General features: G+C 40.9%; 3 protein-coding genes across 3 annotated transcripts; all 3 read right to left on the bottom strand.

Moving 5' to 3' along the window:
• Nucleotides 1–2,222: 2,222 nt before the first annotated feature.
• On the bottom strand, nt 2,223–8,491 carry LOC130559561 (uncharacterized). The gene is made up of 7 exons (XM_057342716.1): nt 8,398–8,491; nt 7,802–7,930; nt 7,506–7,723; nt 7,049–7,265; nt 6,057–6,206; nt 2,757–2,974; nt 2,223–2,614 (listed from the first exon to the last, which is right to left on the bottom strand). Coding segments are annotated over exons 1-7 (1,242 nt in total). The 5' UTR covers nt 8,400–8,491; the 3' UTR covers nt 2,223–2,306.
• Nucleotides 8,492–11,405: 2,914 nt separating this feature from the next.
• zgc:153981 (dual specificity protein phosphatase family protein) lies at nt 11,406–14,164 on the bottom strand. Its single transcript, XM_057342718.1, has 3 exons — nt 13,893–14,164; nt 13,400–13,617; nt 11,406–13,128 (listed from the first exon to the last, which is right to left on the bottom strand). Exons 1-3 carry the CDS (start codon nt 14,015–14,017, stop codon nt 12,917–12,919), a joined length of 555 nt encoding a protein of 184 aa, XP_057198701.1. The 5' UTR covers nt 14,018–14,164; the 3' UTR covers nt 11,406–12,916.
• A 662-nt stretch (nt 14,165–14,826) lies between these two features.
• Nucleotides 14,827–16,012, bottom strand: si:ch211-223p8.8 (dual specificity protein phosphatase 13A family protein). Its single transcript, XM_057342717.1, has 3 exons — nt 15,857–16,012; nt 15,561–15,778; nt 14,827–15,390 (listed from the first exon to the last, which is right to left on the bottom strand). The coding sequence occupies exons 1-3, from the start codon at nt 15,994–15,996 to the stop codon at nt 15,188–15,190; spliced, it is 561 nt and encodes a 186-aa protein (XP_057198700.1). The 5' UTR covers nt 15,997–16,012; the 3' UTR covers nt 14,827–15,187.
• Nucleotides 16,013–16,076: the final 64 nt, after the last annotated feature.

Genomic DNA, 16,076 nt, shown 5'->3' with positions numbered 1-16,076 from the left:
ACTGAATATGAGGAATGTGTCATAGACTAAATCTTTACACATAGCCTTTAAGCAGCCCTACAACTTGAAGAAAGTAACCCAACTGAGTGATTATATAGCGGAAATCTAACGGAAAAACAAAACTTCCAAATAAAATGCTCCACTTTTGATTGCAACATTAAGCCCACCTCCAGTTTAGTCCCGTGTGTGTGTGTACATGGCACACAAATTATACAATCAAAACTTATATTGCAATTGATTAATTGTATTTTGACAGCCCTAGTTTTTAATTAAAGATTATGAGGGCACATGAATAAAAAAATAATTACTTGCACTTATGAAACATTATAATTAAATTTCTACATTTCTCCTGAAATGCCACTTAAGGCCATGTTCACACTTGACTTCGTTTTTGAAGTATAATCAAAAAAGTATAATCCTATGGAGTAAACCGTGTTTTCCAAAAAAGTCCTGAGCGCTTTTTTAAACGCCAGCATCTTTTCTTTAGCTCAGAGTGTCTTTTGAGGTTGAAAAAAGTTCAACTTTTCTGAAAAAACTACATCAAGTACCTTTTTCACAGTTAACCAATAACAGAGACCTGTCGTAACAACATGCAAGGAACCTGATTGGTCGAGAAGGCTCAAGCTCGAAAAAATTGAATGGCAGCCAAAACACCCGTTGGAGCATAATAAGTTTAATTTTCACTTTCAATAACTTTTGATTGCATTTCTAGCGAGAAATTAGTATTGTACTTTTTAAATATGTGATTGGTTATAGCAAAGACGCTCTCTGTTTATAATTCAAATAGACTTCTCTTTTGCTGCCTATGAAGCCTGTCTCTCTTAGCTAACCTTCGTGCACAAATGCTATCTTTGAACATTGCCTGCTGCTATTTGTAACCAAATTTGTATTTTTTATACTAAAAAAGCTCCATTGTCAACTTTTTCTTGTCAAAAAAGAAGTCAAGTGTGAACATGGCCGAAGTCTGGAAGTAACAAGATGTTTTTAGCATCATTAAGCAAATTTCTAGAATGATTATTCATATTCTGATGACGAATTATGCATATGTTAAGTCTTGTTAGACAGATGCAAGCATAGAAAATGGCTGATTTAGTCAAAGGCCAGTAAATCTGACTTTTGTCCCAAAGGAGATGGTAAAGCCTGGGCCCAATTCCACAAGCCAATTATTCCCTTCCTCCACTGGCTGCTAGGAGCCCTCCTACAGGCAGCTGTCCTTCCTGGCACCCAGTGACTAAATTTGACAAAAATAGGAAATCTCTGTAGAGCGCTGCTTGTAATTTAATCCAAAAGGTGTTTCTTTTTTGAACCGAGTTTAACACAGTCTCTGTAATACGAGCTTGGCCGCTGCAAATGGAATGGTAATTGCTTTTCGCTTCCCAGATATGTGAAAAGGACACATGAATCATCTCCGGAGAGGGATGGTTTTCAAAACCATCAACGCTGGATGTTTTTTCTTCCTCCCCTCATCCTCAGTCACAACCATCACTCACCTTGACAGGGAAGTCATTAAATTGGTGATGTTGAATTCCTTTTGCTGTTTTGTCAGGTTCACTTATTCCTTCAACCTTGAAATCTTCTTTCTTTCCTACAAAAGTAGCTCTATTACTGTGAAACGAGGTCTTAATTTTCATGAATTTCGAATCATTCTAGCACGTATATTCCAAAAAGATGTGTCAGTCAGCCGTCAAACACCACGATTTATGTACTTATTTCAAGTATGTTAAAAATACATAACCTATGACTGTACTGTATAGCATGTAAAGAATGATGTTTGCATTGGGAGAGCACGTCATTCTTCATGCCTGATAGAGCTGCACAATAGCTACAGTATTTATAGTTATCACTGTGGAAACATTATAGGTATGTCTGTGACATATTTGACATAAAGCTGCGTATTCAATGTCTCCTATGCGTTAAAACATAGGTCAATATTAGCTAGCTTGCAAAGCTAAGCTTCACTATTAGCATTGCTCATACTACTACTTATGGGCATAACTTGTTTTTTCAAAGGGACAGTTTACCCTAAAATAAAAATTCTTTCATCATTCACTCACCCTAATATCATTCCAAAATGACTTTATTTCTTACGCCAACCACAAAGATATTTTGAAGGATGTTGGTAAGCAAACAACACATGACATCATTGACTTACATTGTATGGACACAAACCACTGAGAAAATTCTCAAAATATCTTCTTTATGTTCCACAGAGGAAAGAGCCATATCCAGGTTTTGAATGACATGAGGATAAATAAATGATGACAGCATTTTTATTTTGGGGTGAACTATCCCTTTAAGAGATCTGCCTAGCATAGCAACAACCCGGAATACCCTAGAAACAGACAGTTGACAGTTTTGCACAGGCAAGCACCACTCAACTCAACTGTCATTATCAGTTGATGACATTTTTCAGTGTTTTGTTTGTCTCTTTGCTTTAAAAGTTCATCCAGAGTTCTCAGTTGCTCTAGAAAACCTGAGTTGGGGCAGATGTCCCTGTTCAATCTAACAGCAATGATGGCATCTGAGAGGGTGAGATCTTTGCACATCATGAGGAAAGCCAAAACCAAAGCTCCAGAGCGACTGACTCCCATTGCACAGTGGACCAACACTTTACCTGCAGCACAAAAAATTGACACAATCGACACTATCCACCCAATACAATTATTGTATTGCAATACTGTTCCACTGTTCCTGTCTCTATTTACTTATACACTTACAAATTAAGGTCAATTGGAGGTCAAGAAAGTCAGACTTGCCGTTTTGTGCCAGTGCTGATTTAATGAAGGATGCAGTGGGGCTGAAATACTGACTCAAATCAAACTGTGGGTGATCTGAAGCCTCGACTCCACAATAAGTTATGCTCATGTCTGTGTAGAACCCAGCGCCCGTGTTGATGCGATGGGCTCCGTCGGCAGAGTTTACAATGTGAGTGATTCCCAGATCAGCGAGGAGTCCTTTATCACGAGCCGAGGACCTGAAAGGATCAACTATATAGTTTTAAAGGGATAGTTCACCCAAAAATTAAAATTCTGTCATCATTTACATCAAATTTCTTTGTTCCGCTAAACACAAAGGAAGATATTTGGAAAAATGTCAGTAACCAAGCAGATCTCGTCCCCCCATTGACTCCCATAGTATTTATTTTCCCTACTATGGCAGTGAATGTCATGAACGTGGTGAAAGCACCCAGTTGCAGGCAGCGGGGATGAAGGGGTTAACAGAAAGCTTTATTTAACAGAAAATAAACACAAAACAAAGACCCACGATGGGGTAAATCAAGAAAACAGGAAACAACTCAAACAGAACTTAGACTGACTAAAACTGGACTAAACTGAGAAACACTTGACAAACTATAACTAAACACTAAAAGACTTACTTGACTAGACTCACAATACAACAGGAACAGGCAATAATACTAACGCTGGACGAGAACAAGACAGCACACGCACCAAACACAATGACCGAACACAGGACAAAGAAACATGAGGGTTTAAATAGGGAAGACAAACGAGGGATAACGAGCAAGGGCAGGTGTAGAACATAAGACACAAGAGGGAGACAATACAGGAAACGAGAGGGGCGGGGCCAATGACAGGACACTGGAGAGAACGCATATTATTGTCAAAAGGACAATAATAAGTTTCTCTCCACACATAACCAAAGACCTTGCCATGGCTCTGCTACAGGACCAAGAAAAACATGACTAAGGAAGCAGAGCCATGACAGAAGCCCCCCCTTTAATGAGCACCTCCAGTGCTCACCAAGGGGTAGACGGACAAGACAAGGCAGACCGAGACAAAGACAAAAACCAGACAAACATGGTGAACATGACAAGGGGTAGACAGGACAACAAGACTACAGGACTGGGGTGGCATAACAAAAATAACAAACATGGGAGGGGGGTGGGGCAAAACAAGAGTTCATAGGGGCAGTCCAAAGGGTTGGGGGGAACAGTCCCAGTCCCCGGCTGCGCTCGAGGGCGCTGAGTCCTGGGGGACTTAGGAGGAGTCCCGGGGGGAACAGTCTTTGGCCCTGGGAGTCTCCCAGGGACCGGCTGGACAGGGCTTGACGCCGGCTGGAAGGCCGGCTGGACAGGGCTTGACGCCGGCTGGAAGGCCGGCTGGACATGGCTTGACGCCGGCTGGAAGGCCGGCTGGACATGGCTTGACGCCGGCTGGAAGGCCGCGGCTGGCTTGACGCCGGCTGGAAGGCCGGCTGGACATGGCTTGACGCCGGCTGGAAGGCCGGCTGGACAGGCTGACGCCGGCTGGAACCGGCTGGACAGGCTTGACGCCGGCTGGAAGGCCGGCTGGACAGGCTTGACGCCGGCTGGAAGGCCGGCTGGCAGGCTGACGGCTGGAAGCGGCTGGACAGCTGACGCCGGCTGGCATGCACCGGACTGGACGCCGGCTGGACACCGGACTGGACGCCGGCTGGACACCGGACTGGATGCCGGACTGGTCACCGGACTGGATGCCGGCTGGACGCCGGCTGGACCGACTGGACGACGACGCCGGCTGCACCGGACTGGCCGGCGACGCCGGCTGCACCGGCGGACGACTGCACGCGGACGTGCAGCGGAGCGGCTGCACCGGACTGGACGCCGGCTGCCGGACGCCGGCCCGCACCGGACTGGACGCCGGCGCACGCCGGCTGCACCGGCGTGGACGCTCCTCCGCTGCGCCTCTCCCTCCTTCTCCGCACCACCGGATCCATAGCCGACCTTGGCGAATCCGTGGGGACCGGAGGGAGTTCCGCAGCGGAGGAATCAGCCGACGTCATCCCCGGATCCCTCCCTCCGCTCGCTACCGGCGCCACCAGAGTGAACGGGACCGTGGAGCTCAAGCCGGAGGGTACCGAGTCCCCCCGGGCAGCGGCAGTCAGGTCGAGGCCCTCCGGCGTGATCGACCGCGAGGTGGAAGTCCCACGTGGAACCCCACCCCCGGGATCGTCCCGGTTGGCCACGAACCTGACCATTGCCGCGAACCCTAGGGGACCCAGCAGCCTCTTCTCAGACGGGGTGAGGCGCTGAGTGAGGCAGCAGTTGAAGATCGTCTTCAACTCTGCCTCGTTGAACTCAGCCCTCTCAGCCACCGCCGAGAATGCCCCGGCGAACTCCCGATTCCCGTAGTTCCCCTGGCGGAAACCTAGCAGCAAGCGGGCTTGAGCGGACCGTGAGGACGACGCCGTGCCGTCCATCTTGCTGCCCGCTGGGTTCTGAATGGCTCGGTCATTCTGTCATGAACGTGGTGAAAGCACCCAGTTGCAGGCAGCGGGGATGAAGGGGTTAACAGAAAGCTTTATTTAACAGAAAATAAACACAAAACAAAGACCCACGATGGGGTAAATCAAGAAAACAGGAAACAACTCAAACAGAACATAGACTGACTAAAACTGGACTAAACTGAGAAACACTTGACAAACTATAACTAAACACTAAAAGACTTACTTGACTAGACTCACAATACAACAGGAACAGGCAATAATACTAACGCTGGACGAGAACAAGACAGCACACGCACCAAACACAATGACCGAACACAGGACAAAGAAACATGAGGGTTTAAATAGGGAAGACAAACGAGGGATAACGAGCAAGGGCAGGTGTAGAACATAAGACACAAGAGGGAGACAATACAGGAAACGAGAGGGGCGGGGCCAATGACAGGACACTGGAGAGAACGCATATTATTGTCAAAAGGACAATAATAAGTTTCTCTCCACACATAACCAAAGACCTTGCCATGGCTCTGCTACAGGACCAAGAAAAACATGACTAAGGAAGCAGAGCCATGACAGTGAATGGGGGATGAGATCTGTTTGGTTACTGACATTTTTACAAATATCTTTTTTGTCTTCAGCAGAAAAAAGAAATGTATACAGGTTTGGAACAACCTGAGGGTGAGTAAAGGATGACAAAATTTTCGTTCTTGGGTGAACTATCTCTGTAATATATAGCATTGGATTACATCATTCATTCATAAAGTAAACTTTAAAACCTCAGGAACTGTGAATTAGTGTGCCTTTTTTCTCATGACACATGCTTCATTACTTACTCGTCTCCTATATACAGTCCCGGCCATACGTAACTGACAGATCCGAAAGGCTTTCTGTTGGTCAGCAGCAGACTCCTCAGGTCAGATAGTGATGCCGTCGTGTATTTAGCTTGAAACTGAGAGGCCAGCGGTTTGTCATTAGGAGCGTTTCTGTTTAAAAATGAATTTGAAATCCATGGAATGAATTATATGTTACATGTTCAGGTAATTCAATGCACGTGTTGAGTGATGCATATTTTCATGGAAGCAATTAGTAATGTTATTGAACATATTAGTCTGACCTTTCTGCTTCTGTAATCATATTTTCTTTCATAGCCACCGATGAGAAATTAAGTGAAAATGAACTGAACTTCTCATTCAAAACAAAACATCACGTAACTCATGCAGTACATTTTGATTTATTTGATAGAAATACCTGCAGGGAACAATGTGACGGGATTATGGTCTGTTCCATTGGACTTAGAATTGAACATGCTATAATCACAGCATTCCTGTTTGATTATCAATTTCATGACAAATATCTGTGGCTCACGTCGCCAACGCATTTGAGCAGAAACTGTAAATATGTTGGAGCATATGATGCTCATTAGAAAGTCACTACAGGGGATCGAGCCTTTAGACATTTAAGCATGCATGCCTCTTCCACCTTCCCATGATAAAGAGCGAGCCGCGAACGTTTCATTTCACTCCAGTAAAAAAGCCAAACATGCTCGCCGGCTCATTTCGACACAAGTTCAAAGTATGTCTCATCTGGAAGAGATTAAAAAAACTGCCATTTATTTTGTGACCCCACTGCCCTTTGTAACTTATTTACTGTTTATATGGAAACCCTTCACTTTTGTCTTCTGATACCCACTTTGCTGCTGCGGTATGAAAGATATTAACAAATAAGATCAGGCCTAATAGAACTAGGACAAAGCCATTGGGGGAGGCCCTTAAGGGACATGCTCTTGAAATGGGATTCAGCACATTGTTACCAAGTTTTCAGTTACAATTTGTAAGCTTCCAGTTTTCTCTTCCTCTCTCGGACGAGGCTCATGTCAAGATGTCGAAGCTGGTTAAGAAAGCCGGGGTTAGGACAGATATCCCTGTGCTGGCGTACAGCTTTAATGGCCTCCATTAAAGTCAGATCCTCGCAGATCATGAGGAAGGCCAACACCAGGGTGGCTGAACGACTCACTCCCATCAGACAATGGACTAACACTTTTCCTGTAGAACAGAGCAGAATCAAGACGTTTATTTTAAAGAGTGATGTTCTGCTTAATATATATAAGCATGATATATGTATCCTTTAAATATATATAAAAACTTGTTTTTTGTACGGGATGTGGCAAATTACTTGTACTGTATGTTACCATCAGACATGCTGGTGCTGGTGGGTATAATCTGAACGTTCGATAGCATCAAGGAATGTTGAAGGAATCTCAGGTTTCCAAAAGCTCGACTCACCATTTTTTGATAACGCTGCCCGTATAAACCTCGCCGTTGAATAGAAGAACACGCTCATGACAAACTCTGAAGAATCATCAGCCTCAACTCCATAGTAATCTATGGACATATCTCTGTAAAAGCGAGGTCCAGTGTTGACATGAGGAGGTCCACTGGCAGCGTTCACAATGTGTGTGATCCCCATATTATACAGCATCGGCTTGTCTCGTGCCGCGACCCTGAGAACACAAGAAGTATTGTACGCTGCTGAGAGCCGCGATGGACATTTCCATGTGAATAGAAAACCTAATACGCACTCATTGCCAATGTACACATTAGGCCACACATGGTTGACATGTCCAGTGGGTCGTCTGTCATCCAACAGGAAGTTCTGTAGTTCGGTGACGGATGGCGTTTCATACTCGCACAACTGCTTGTGAGACATCCTAAAAAAGACATGAAACTTATTTTATTGGCATATGTTTATTGTCTGTGCATGTGCAGAGATAAAACGTTCACAGGGTTTCGCAATGACAGAATGTACAGACATCACATGGCACAGTTCTGTTCATACTATCATGGTAATAAGATCAACATGCATTTTGACCTCGTCTTTATTTCAAAGGGCCCGTCAAACAAGCCGAGCCCACCTGAGGCCATTGCTTGTGAAATCTTCTACTTGCTAAGAGACTGAGAGTGCTTTGACACTCCACTCTTAACATCATTAAAGAGAATACGGACTGAGGGCTCTTTATGAAATCTCATTCCTTGACTGTTGTGGCAAATGTGTTTACAGCTTCAGCTGTGGCTTGGAAAACATGCAATGAGCGCTTCACACAGGTAAGCTTCCATAATAGCTCTCTAAAACACCGAAATGTTGCTTTCTAAAAGCCGCTTCCTTTTTTCAACTTACATTTTGCAGCCGGTCTGTCTTTTTTTCCCTGTTCTCACATTGCCTGATCTTCTCTCCTTGGTCAGGGACGCTGTCGACAGCCAGTCCACAGATATGTCTCTCGAGGCTGTTTCTTTTTTTAAATGGTGTATAATTATAAACCTCCCTGGATACAAAGAGCTCTTCCAGGTTTCAGCGGGCAGTCGAGTTTGCTTTTAGAAAGCTCCCGAGCGCTGTCTCTCCCTAGACAATGATCTTAGTGTTTTGAGAATTTTCTGATCTCCAGTGTGCAGGTATTGTGTTTATCTAGGCTAGATTCCATAATGCAGATAACTCAGAGGAAGCTACAGTAGAAGTGGGCCGTTTGTAGCCGCTAATGCATGCATACATCTTTATCATGAGTCATTGTGTAGGCTAATCCGCATAATCTCGAGAGGTCTCATTCACGTGAAGCCAGCTGTTAGGTTAAACACTCTTCAAATCCAGATGTTCCTTTCACATGCCTTGAGGGCGGGTCTTTGATAAATGGTTCAATTTTTTCACGTGCGAGTTCATGTTTGGTAATTGGAGCATGTCAGATAACCTCTATCGTACATATGATACGTCTTCCCTTCACAGTTTGTGCTGAACTGCTTCAGATTATGTGTGTATAGCAGGAAAAGCCTTAACTAAGAGTTGTTCTTTCTGCGCCAGTAAAATAAGCGTTGAGCCCCATAGTAATTACAGCTTTATGAAGCTAATAAAAAGGAATTAATGGCCTGGGTGTGAAAGCCACGTACACCTGTTCCTTCTTAAAATCTACTTATTACTTGCTATTATTGTAACCTCAAACATTAAAGAATCACAGTAACTCGCAGCAGATTTTAATATTGACGTTCGTTGTTTTTGTATTTAAAGTACTTGTTCTGGGAAACAAGAGAAACAGTGTAATGTAGAACTTGGTTCATGTGCTTTATGTGATACACTTCACAATAAGGTTGTATTTCTTGAAAATGATAGTTAATCAATTAGCTAACAACTAATAATGAACTATATTTTTTACAGCATTTTTGATCTTCGTTCATGTTAATTTCAGTATTTAAAATCAAACACTGTACAATGTAAAACAAACAAGTTGGTTCAAATAATTAGTAACCTGGCTGCCTTAAAATGAAAACTTCAGTCTGCTCAAGTACGCGCTGCATCTCGCGATAAACGTTAAAGAATGTGATGTTGTTGTTGCATTAATTCAATGAATCTTCTTAAGTTGAGCTATATTATCAAATCAACTTATAAACTAGTTAAACACTTTGAAAGACCAAATTCACTAGTTGCCAGTTGTGTCAACTTAAAAAATGATGTTGAAACAAACAGCTGAAAAATTACACTGTAACTGGTAACATTACTTAAAGGTCCAGTTCACCTAAAAATGAAAATTCTGTCATCATTTACTCAACCTCGAGTTGTTCCAAACCTGTATTTTTTTTGTTCTGTTGAACACACAGAAAGATATTTGGAAGAATGCTTGTAACCAAAAAGTTCTTGGTAGTCAATGGTGGCCAAGAACTGTTTGGTTACAAGCATTCTTCCAAATATCTTTTTCTGTGTTCATCAAAACAAAGAAATGTATACAAAAACTTGACGGTGGTGAGTAAATGATGACAAAAGTTTTATTTTTAGCTGAACTGTTCCTTTAATGCACCATGAACTAACATGAATAATTGTATTGACATCATGAAGAGGGATTAATGCTAATAAATTATATTGTTCATGTTAGTTGATGTATTTACTAATATTCACAAATACAACCTTATTGTAAAGTGCCACCAACGGTCCAGCTTTGATCAATTCAAAATATCTGTTGTGGTTCATGAATCATTCCCGATATTCTCATTTGGCCTTTTCGCTTTCATACATCTTTGAATTCAAAGTAAACAGTCATATAGCAACATACATGTTATATGTTTTCAACTAAGCTTTTCAAAAAATCTTCTCTTTCAAGTATACGTTGCTTGTGGGCTGATTTGTTTGTTTGTTATTTTTATCCATGTTCAGATATCCAAGGCTTGACAGTTTTCCCTGAGAGAACCCTCACACAATGTAATCATTTACAGATACATGTGCTTTCCAGAGTGCCTGTGTGACAGTAATGCGGTGATCGGTGTCACCCTCTCTGTGCCTCTCGTTCCTCCACAGTCACATCAGGAGAGAAGACTTGGCTTGAGCCCACGCAGAGCTGCTTCCTTCAGTCTCTCATATACACGCACTTGTCTTAGACGCAAGGTCTGTTTCCCGTGTCTTTTCTCAACCGCTTCCATGATTTATCAACACACATACAGTGGATGCCAAGCAGCTAATCAGGAAGCAAAGTAGTGTCTTAATTGAATGTTCCCTGAAAGCAATGCGTGTCTGGGGACTCGTGTGGGTCTGGCTTCCTCTGACTGCACAGCTGCAGGTCAAGCTGTCAGGGTGGTTGAAGGAAGAGCCGGTCTGGGAGAATCCGTTTCGGGTTGTGTGGGTTAATGTTATTCTATTGCAGTCTTGGTGGGTGAGGTGAGGGGGTCTCTCAAATATATCCGCATGATGAAATGCCTTTGGCAAGGTGACAAAGAACAAATTTCAACCCATGATGTGTTTATCAGTACAGCAATTGTTTTGAGAATGTGCTAAAACCTCACATAAAATAAGTCTGTGTGCGCTAATGAAGGATAACAGTCAAAACGAAAATTATTGCGGGAGGTCACTTAGCATAAAAATAGCAGGATCTTCTCTGATAACAATGCTGGAAGAAATTTCTGTGTGGCTGGTTCTTGAATGTTATTCATGGCACAACACTGCACCCTGCTGGGAAAATTTAGTGCGTAAAATTGTACCCAGTCTAGACACATACATCTGATCTTATGCCCGAATAACAAATATTTGATACACAGCACTTAGACTGTTTATTATTGAATGTTTCTAATTGTACAGTTTTGTATGCTAACACTTCATATTTAAGCATTCAGCTTGGCAACAAGTTTCATACACTGTCTCACAGGGGAATTGGAGAATTGAGGGAGAAGTTGACAATAACCGATTAAACAGGGTTTTTCCAATAAGGATTACTGGATTCAAGCCAATTTGGTGACTGTTTTTAATTATACATCAGACAGTTTTATATTACAAGTGGTTGCATGACTTCAGAAACAAGAAATATGACTTCTGTAGTTTCGGATGCAGGTCCGGCATAAGCTTGATTTCTATTACACTTATTGTGCTTTACCATTCTTCTGATGTCATGTTAGAAATGAAATGTGCAAAAATACAACATTTGATAGTGTGTAAAATTATGCAGTTTATTTGGCACCCTGTTTTGTGACACGTGAATCCAGCAGTAATGATATTACTTATACGTTCAACAAGATATAACAGTTAGAGCATGTACTGTATAACTGCCGTAAATGAATGAAACGTTCTGTTGAATTAAACTATACATTATTTTTTTGTCATTAAAGACAAAACTGTTCATGTACATTAAAGGTCCAGTGCATGAAATTTAGCGGCATCTAGTGGTGAGGTTGCAAATTGCAATTAATGGCTCACTCCACCACTTACCCCTCCCTTTCCAAGCACTACAGCAACTGATACAGGGCTAAGATGTCCTCACTTTTTTGTGTCGTTGCAGAAGGAGATATTGTATTTACGAAACGTGCTCTGTAGAGCAGTTTGTCCGTTTAGGGTTACTGTAGAAACAACATGGTAAATTCCATGCAAGGGGACCCGCAGTGTATGTAGATAGAAATAGCTCATTCTAAGGTAATAAAAACAAGGCTTCATCATGTAAGGTCTCTGAAGACATAGTTATGTATATTATATTGTATTTATGTCAATAGATCCTCCAAAAAACTACACACTGGACCTGATGCTGTTGAATGCAACACATTATTCTGCTATTAAAACAAAAAGGCTGCACTAAAACACCACATCAGAGAGTTGCTCATTCATTGAAACAAGACTTTCATGATAACGTCAACAGAAAGACATTGAGGTTGGCCAGTAAGTTCTTCAAATTTGGATGCCAAAAGCGAAGTAAAAGCCATACTGCTGACAGTGAGTTTTTTCTTAGTATTCACAAATGCTGAGATTCATAAACCACAACTTAATACAGCTTAATTTGTTATTAGATGATATTTGCAGTAGTAAACTATGTGCTTCAGCATATATTGCTGCAATGTCATATATTTATGAAAATCATTTATATTACATTGGAATTCCATTCTGGAAAATGTAAGTCTATATTAGAAGCTTCAATATTAAAACGACATTTAAAGGTTCAGTATTAAAGTGTTAAAGCGTTTAAATTCTCAGTTTTTATGTAACAACTTTGTGAATGTACGGCAAAGTACAAATACAGTCTATACAAACAATACACTTGAAAGGCACACATGGTGGTGGGGGGGGGTATTTGTAACAACAGCACAACACATAAATCATCTTAAATAATGTAAACATACCAATGGTGGTTACCCTCTACCGCAATTACAAATGATGCTTGGCTGTTTGTTTGCTCATAACACGAATGTCAGAGAATGGGACATAACATTCGCTTTCTTTGTAACTGAATGTCTAAATCCAAGAGAAGGCTCAGAAAGTTCCTGTTGGGATAGATTGGTCGCCGCAGGACCACCGTTTGGATGGCAGTACGGAGAGTACGACGCTGACGCAGCATGAGGTATGCTAGAACCAACGTAGCGGACCGACTCATTCCCATGATACAATGAACGAGCACTTTACCTATTAGGAAAATACATACTGTAATTATAAAAAAAAACACTATAAATGATTTCATTTTATTTCCCCAAAATATAGAATAGTACAGAAAAGTTTAGTTTTCTATGCTCAACATTATGCCCAACACTATTATATGTTGTAACAGAAATAATTTTGGTAAAGAATGAGTAAAGCATTGAGAATTGAAGTGTTAAGTACAGTACCTGTTTAGCAACAGATGTTTTTTCTATGAATATCAACTTAATTCTAAGATCAATTCTTTCTAGTCACTTACAATTCTTTTTCTTCAGAGCTTTGTGGATAAAATCAGAAGCGGGTTTAAAGTGCACACTAAGGTCAAATGATGAGGAGTCTTCTGCTGGAATGCCATAATATGTTATTGTATTGCCATAATAGCTTTGGTCCCCGATGCTTCCTTGCTTTGAATGGGCAACGTTTAAAACATGAGTGATGCCCATTTTCTTCAAAGCATTTCTATTCTGAGCAATGGCCCTGTAATAAAGAGACAGATATGTTATGTAACAGGACAGCCACTTATTAAAACAAGTGAATGACACTTAATAAAAGTGAATAACTGCATAAATGATTTCATCCCACAGTAATATAGTATGTTAGATTTATAGTTTATTCCCAAATCGTACTAGAAAATAGGAATATAATAAAAACGAATCAAAATTATCTGGACATACTGTAGGAAATGTTTAAATAAGGGTTACGATAATCCAGCTATTAACATGACATAGCCTAATTACGTATGCTTAACTTACACGTTTCCGATGTACAGATTCGGCCAGACCTCGTCGACTTGAGTTAATTCAACTTTACACGTGTCTAGAATATTTTCCAATTCTTTAATAGCCAGAATTCCGTGTTTATTTTTCTGAGCTGTCATTCTTCGCGGCTGACCCAGACTGATCAAAGATTTCACGAGTTACTGTTTTTCTCCTGTCTTCGTGACGTTCAGCATACATAAACCGTTTGGCACGTCGTGATCCACACAAACAGGTGCTCTTTATGACGCTGCTCTGTCACCCGATGCCTCTGAAACATCTCTGTGTCTGTGCGTAAAACAAATCAGGCGGCATGTTACTGCGAAATTATGTACAATGTGTCCTCCTGCAGGGGGCGCATGGTGGCTCAGACAGCCAATATTCCATTTAGTCGCATTCAAATCTCAGTACGTTTTTGTCGTATTGATATTTGCATGTAACACTTCAAATCTATTAATTCCAAAGACTGGTACTTGAAATGAAAAAAACCCCCACAACGACCTACAACAAGATTTAAACAAATGCCTTTTCCAATCTGTTATTGGTTCTTCCTGGTGCGCGAGGAAAACAGTATCACGTGACGCTTCATGCCTCCGCGGAAGCTGTATTTGTTATAATTTTTTTACGGAATAATGATGCTCGAAGAATAGCCACAGTATTAAAAATACATAGTGAAGAGTTATGTGTTTATTTTTTAAACCGAGTGATTATTGTTTACACCTTTCCCGTGGAAACAACCACTGGCATATAATCCTCGTCCAAATTTAAACCCTTGTCTATTCTATTTTGATTAAAGAACATCGTGGTCTGTTCTACATGTGACCCTTGGAAATGATTCATTCGATGACGAGAGGACGGGACAATGAAGGACATTGTGTTGGTTAAACATGCCTCTTTGGGCTATTGTACGCACTGAAGAAAGAAGAAACAACGTTTGCTATTCATCAGCTTAGTTTAATGACATTTGCATAGTTTGAAACACCTTAGTTAATTTCAGAATTTTAGTGACATTAATACAATGAGTGCACTGGGATTCTCGTTAGTTTTTCAAATAGCCTACATTTAACAGAAGACAGAGATAGTAGCCTATGATGACTGATAATATAAAGATTAAATCATTAATGATAATGGAAATTGTTATTGGGAAGTTAATTAAATGTTCGATTTTAACATGTTTTTAATGATAAATAATTTTAAATGACATTTTAAATGAGAATTTGATAACGGTTAAATAATTATCTATTTTAGTTTACATACTGTATTTTAGTCATGTTCTAACAGAGGCAGGCAAGTTACTTTGACTCTGACTTGCAGTATAATTCGTTGTAAAGTGTTATCAACTGCTTCAGAAATCCCCGGTTTGGAAAAATCCATCTTTTCTCTTTCACTTTCAGGATTGCATCCACCAGAGAGTAATTGCAATGTATCATTAAGTAAGCTAAGACCAGAGCAGCTGAACGACTCAATCCCATGGCACAATGAACAAACACTTTAGCTGGTGGGAAAAGATATTTGAAGCAATGAATAATTATTCAAATATTTATAACTATGTTAACCATATCTAATATCCAAGACAATAGAACATTTAAGCAATGGATAAATTAACCCGTTCAAATTTAAATTGAGATGTATTTATTAATAATCATGTTATTATTATACATATACCTCCAGTTGTGCTGAGAGCTTCATGAATGTAGTGTGCTGATGGGTAGAAAAATGGTGAAATATCAAATGTAGGCAGGTCATTGGCTGGCACACCACAGTACTTCACCGTTGTCCCATAAAAATCATCACTTCCTTTGCAACACATTTTACCATGTGCAGCATTTAAAACATGAGTGATACCGAGTCTCCATAGGCCATACCTATCATGAGACATGTGCCTGTTTAAACAATGATAATAAATGGTCACATCTCCCTTTAATTAATGCACAATAAAAGTCACACAGAATTGCACTTACATGTCCCCTAGAAACAAATTAGGCCACACTTCATCAACATGGTTACAGGACATCTGACCCCCGTGCAATATATCCTCCAACTCTTCAATAGTTTTATGTAATATGTCAACTACATCAGGATCTACACCCTCCATTTTCATGGATTACACAATCTGTTCTATCTAAAACTGTACCAGCCCTACTTGAGTACACGAGTGACATAGCCAGCTGTCAAACTTCT

This window comes from Triplophysa rosa, linkage group LG9 (genome assembly GCF_024868665.1).
Source record: "Triplophysa rosa linkage group LG9, Trosa_1v2, whole genome shotgun sequence".
Classification (NCBI taxonomy): domain Eukaryota; kingdom Metazoa; phylum Chordata; class Actinopteri; order Cypriniformes; family Nemacheilidae; genus Triplophysa; species Triplophysa rosa.
The sequence above is the reverse complement of the archived record's forward strand: the minus strand, read 5'-3'. Positions and strand labels throughout refer to the sequence as shown.

Coding starts and splice junctions, on each gene's coding strand:
- zgc:153981 (XM_057342718.1), bottom strand. CDS start 14,017: ATGACAGCTCAGAAAAATAAACACGGAATTCTGGCTATTAAAGAATTG. Junction 13,618..13,892: donor AATCTGTACATCGGAAACGT/GTAAGTTAAGCA, acceptor TCTTTATTACAG/GGCCATTGCTCAGAATAGAA. Junction 13,129..13,399: donor AGCTCTGAAGAAAAAGAATT/GTAAGTGACTAG, acceptor TTTTCCTAATAG/GTAAAGTGCTCGTTCATTGT.
- LOC130559561 (XM_057342716.1), bottom strand. Junction 7,724..7,801: donor AATGTGTACATTGGCAATGA/GTGCGTATTAGG, acceptor TTGTGTTCTCAG/GGTCGCGGCACGAGACAAGC. Junction 7,266..7,505: donor GGCAGCGTTATCAAAAAATG/GTGAGTCGAGCT, acceptor TCTGTTCTACAG/GAAAAGTGTTAGTCCATTGT.
- si:ch211-223p8.8 (XM_057342717.1), bottom strand. CDS start 15,996: ATGAAAATGGAGGGTGTAGATCCTGATGTAGTTGACATATTACATAAA. Junction 15,779..15,856: donor AATTTGTTTCTAGGGGACAT/GTAAGTGCAATT, acceptor TTGTTTAAACAG/GCACATGTCTCATGATAGGT. Junction 15,391..15,560: donor AGCTCTCAGCACAACTGGAG/GTATATGTATAA, acceptor TTTTCCCACCAG/CTAAAGTGTTTGTTCATTGT.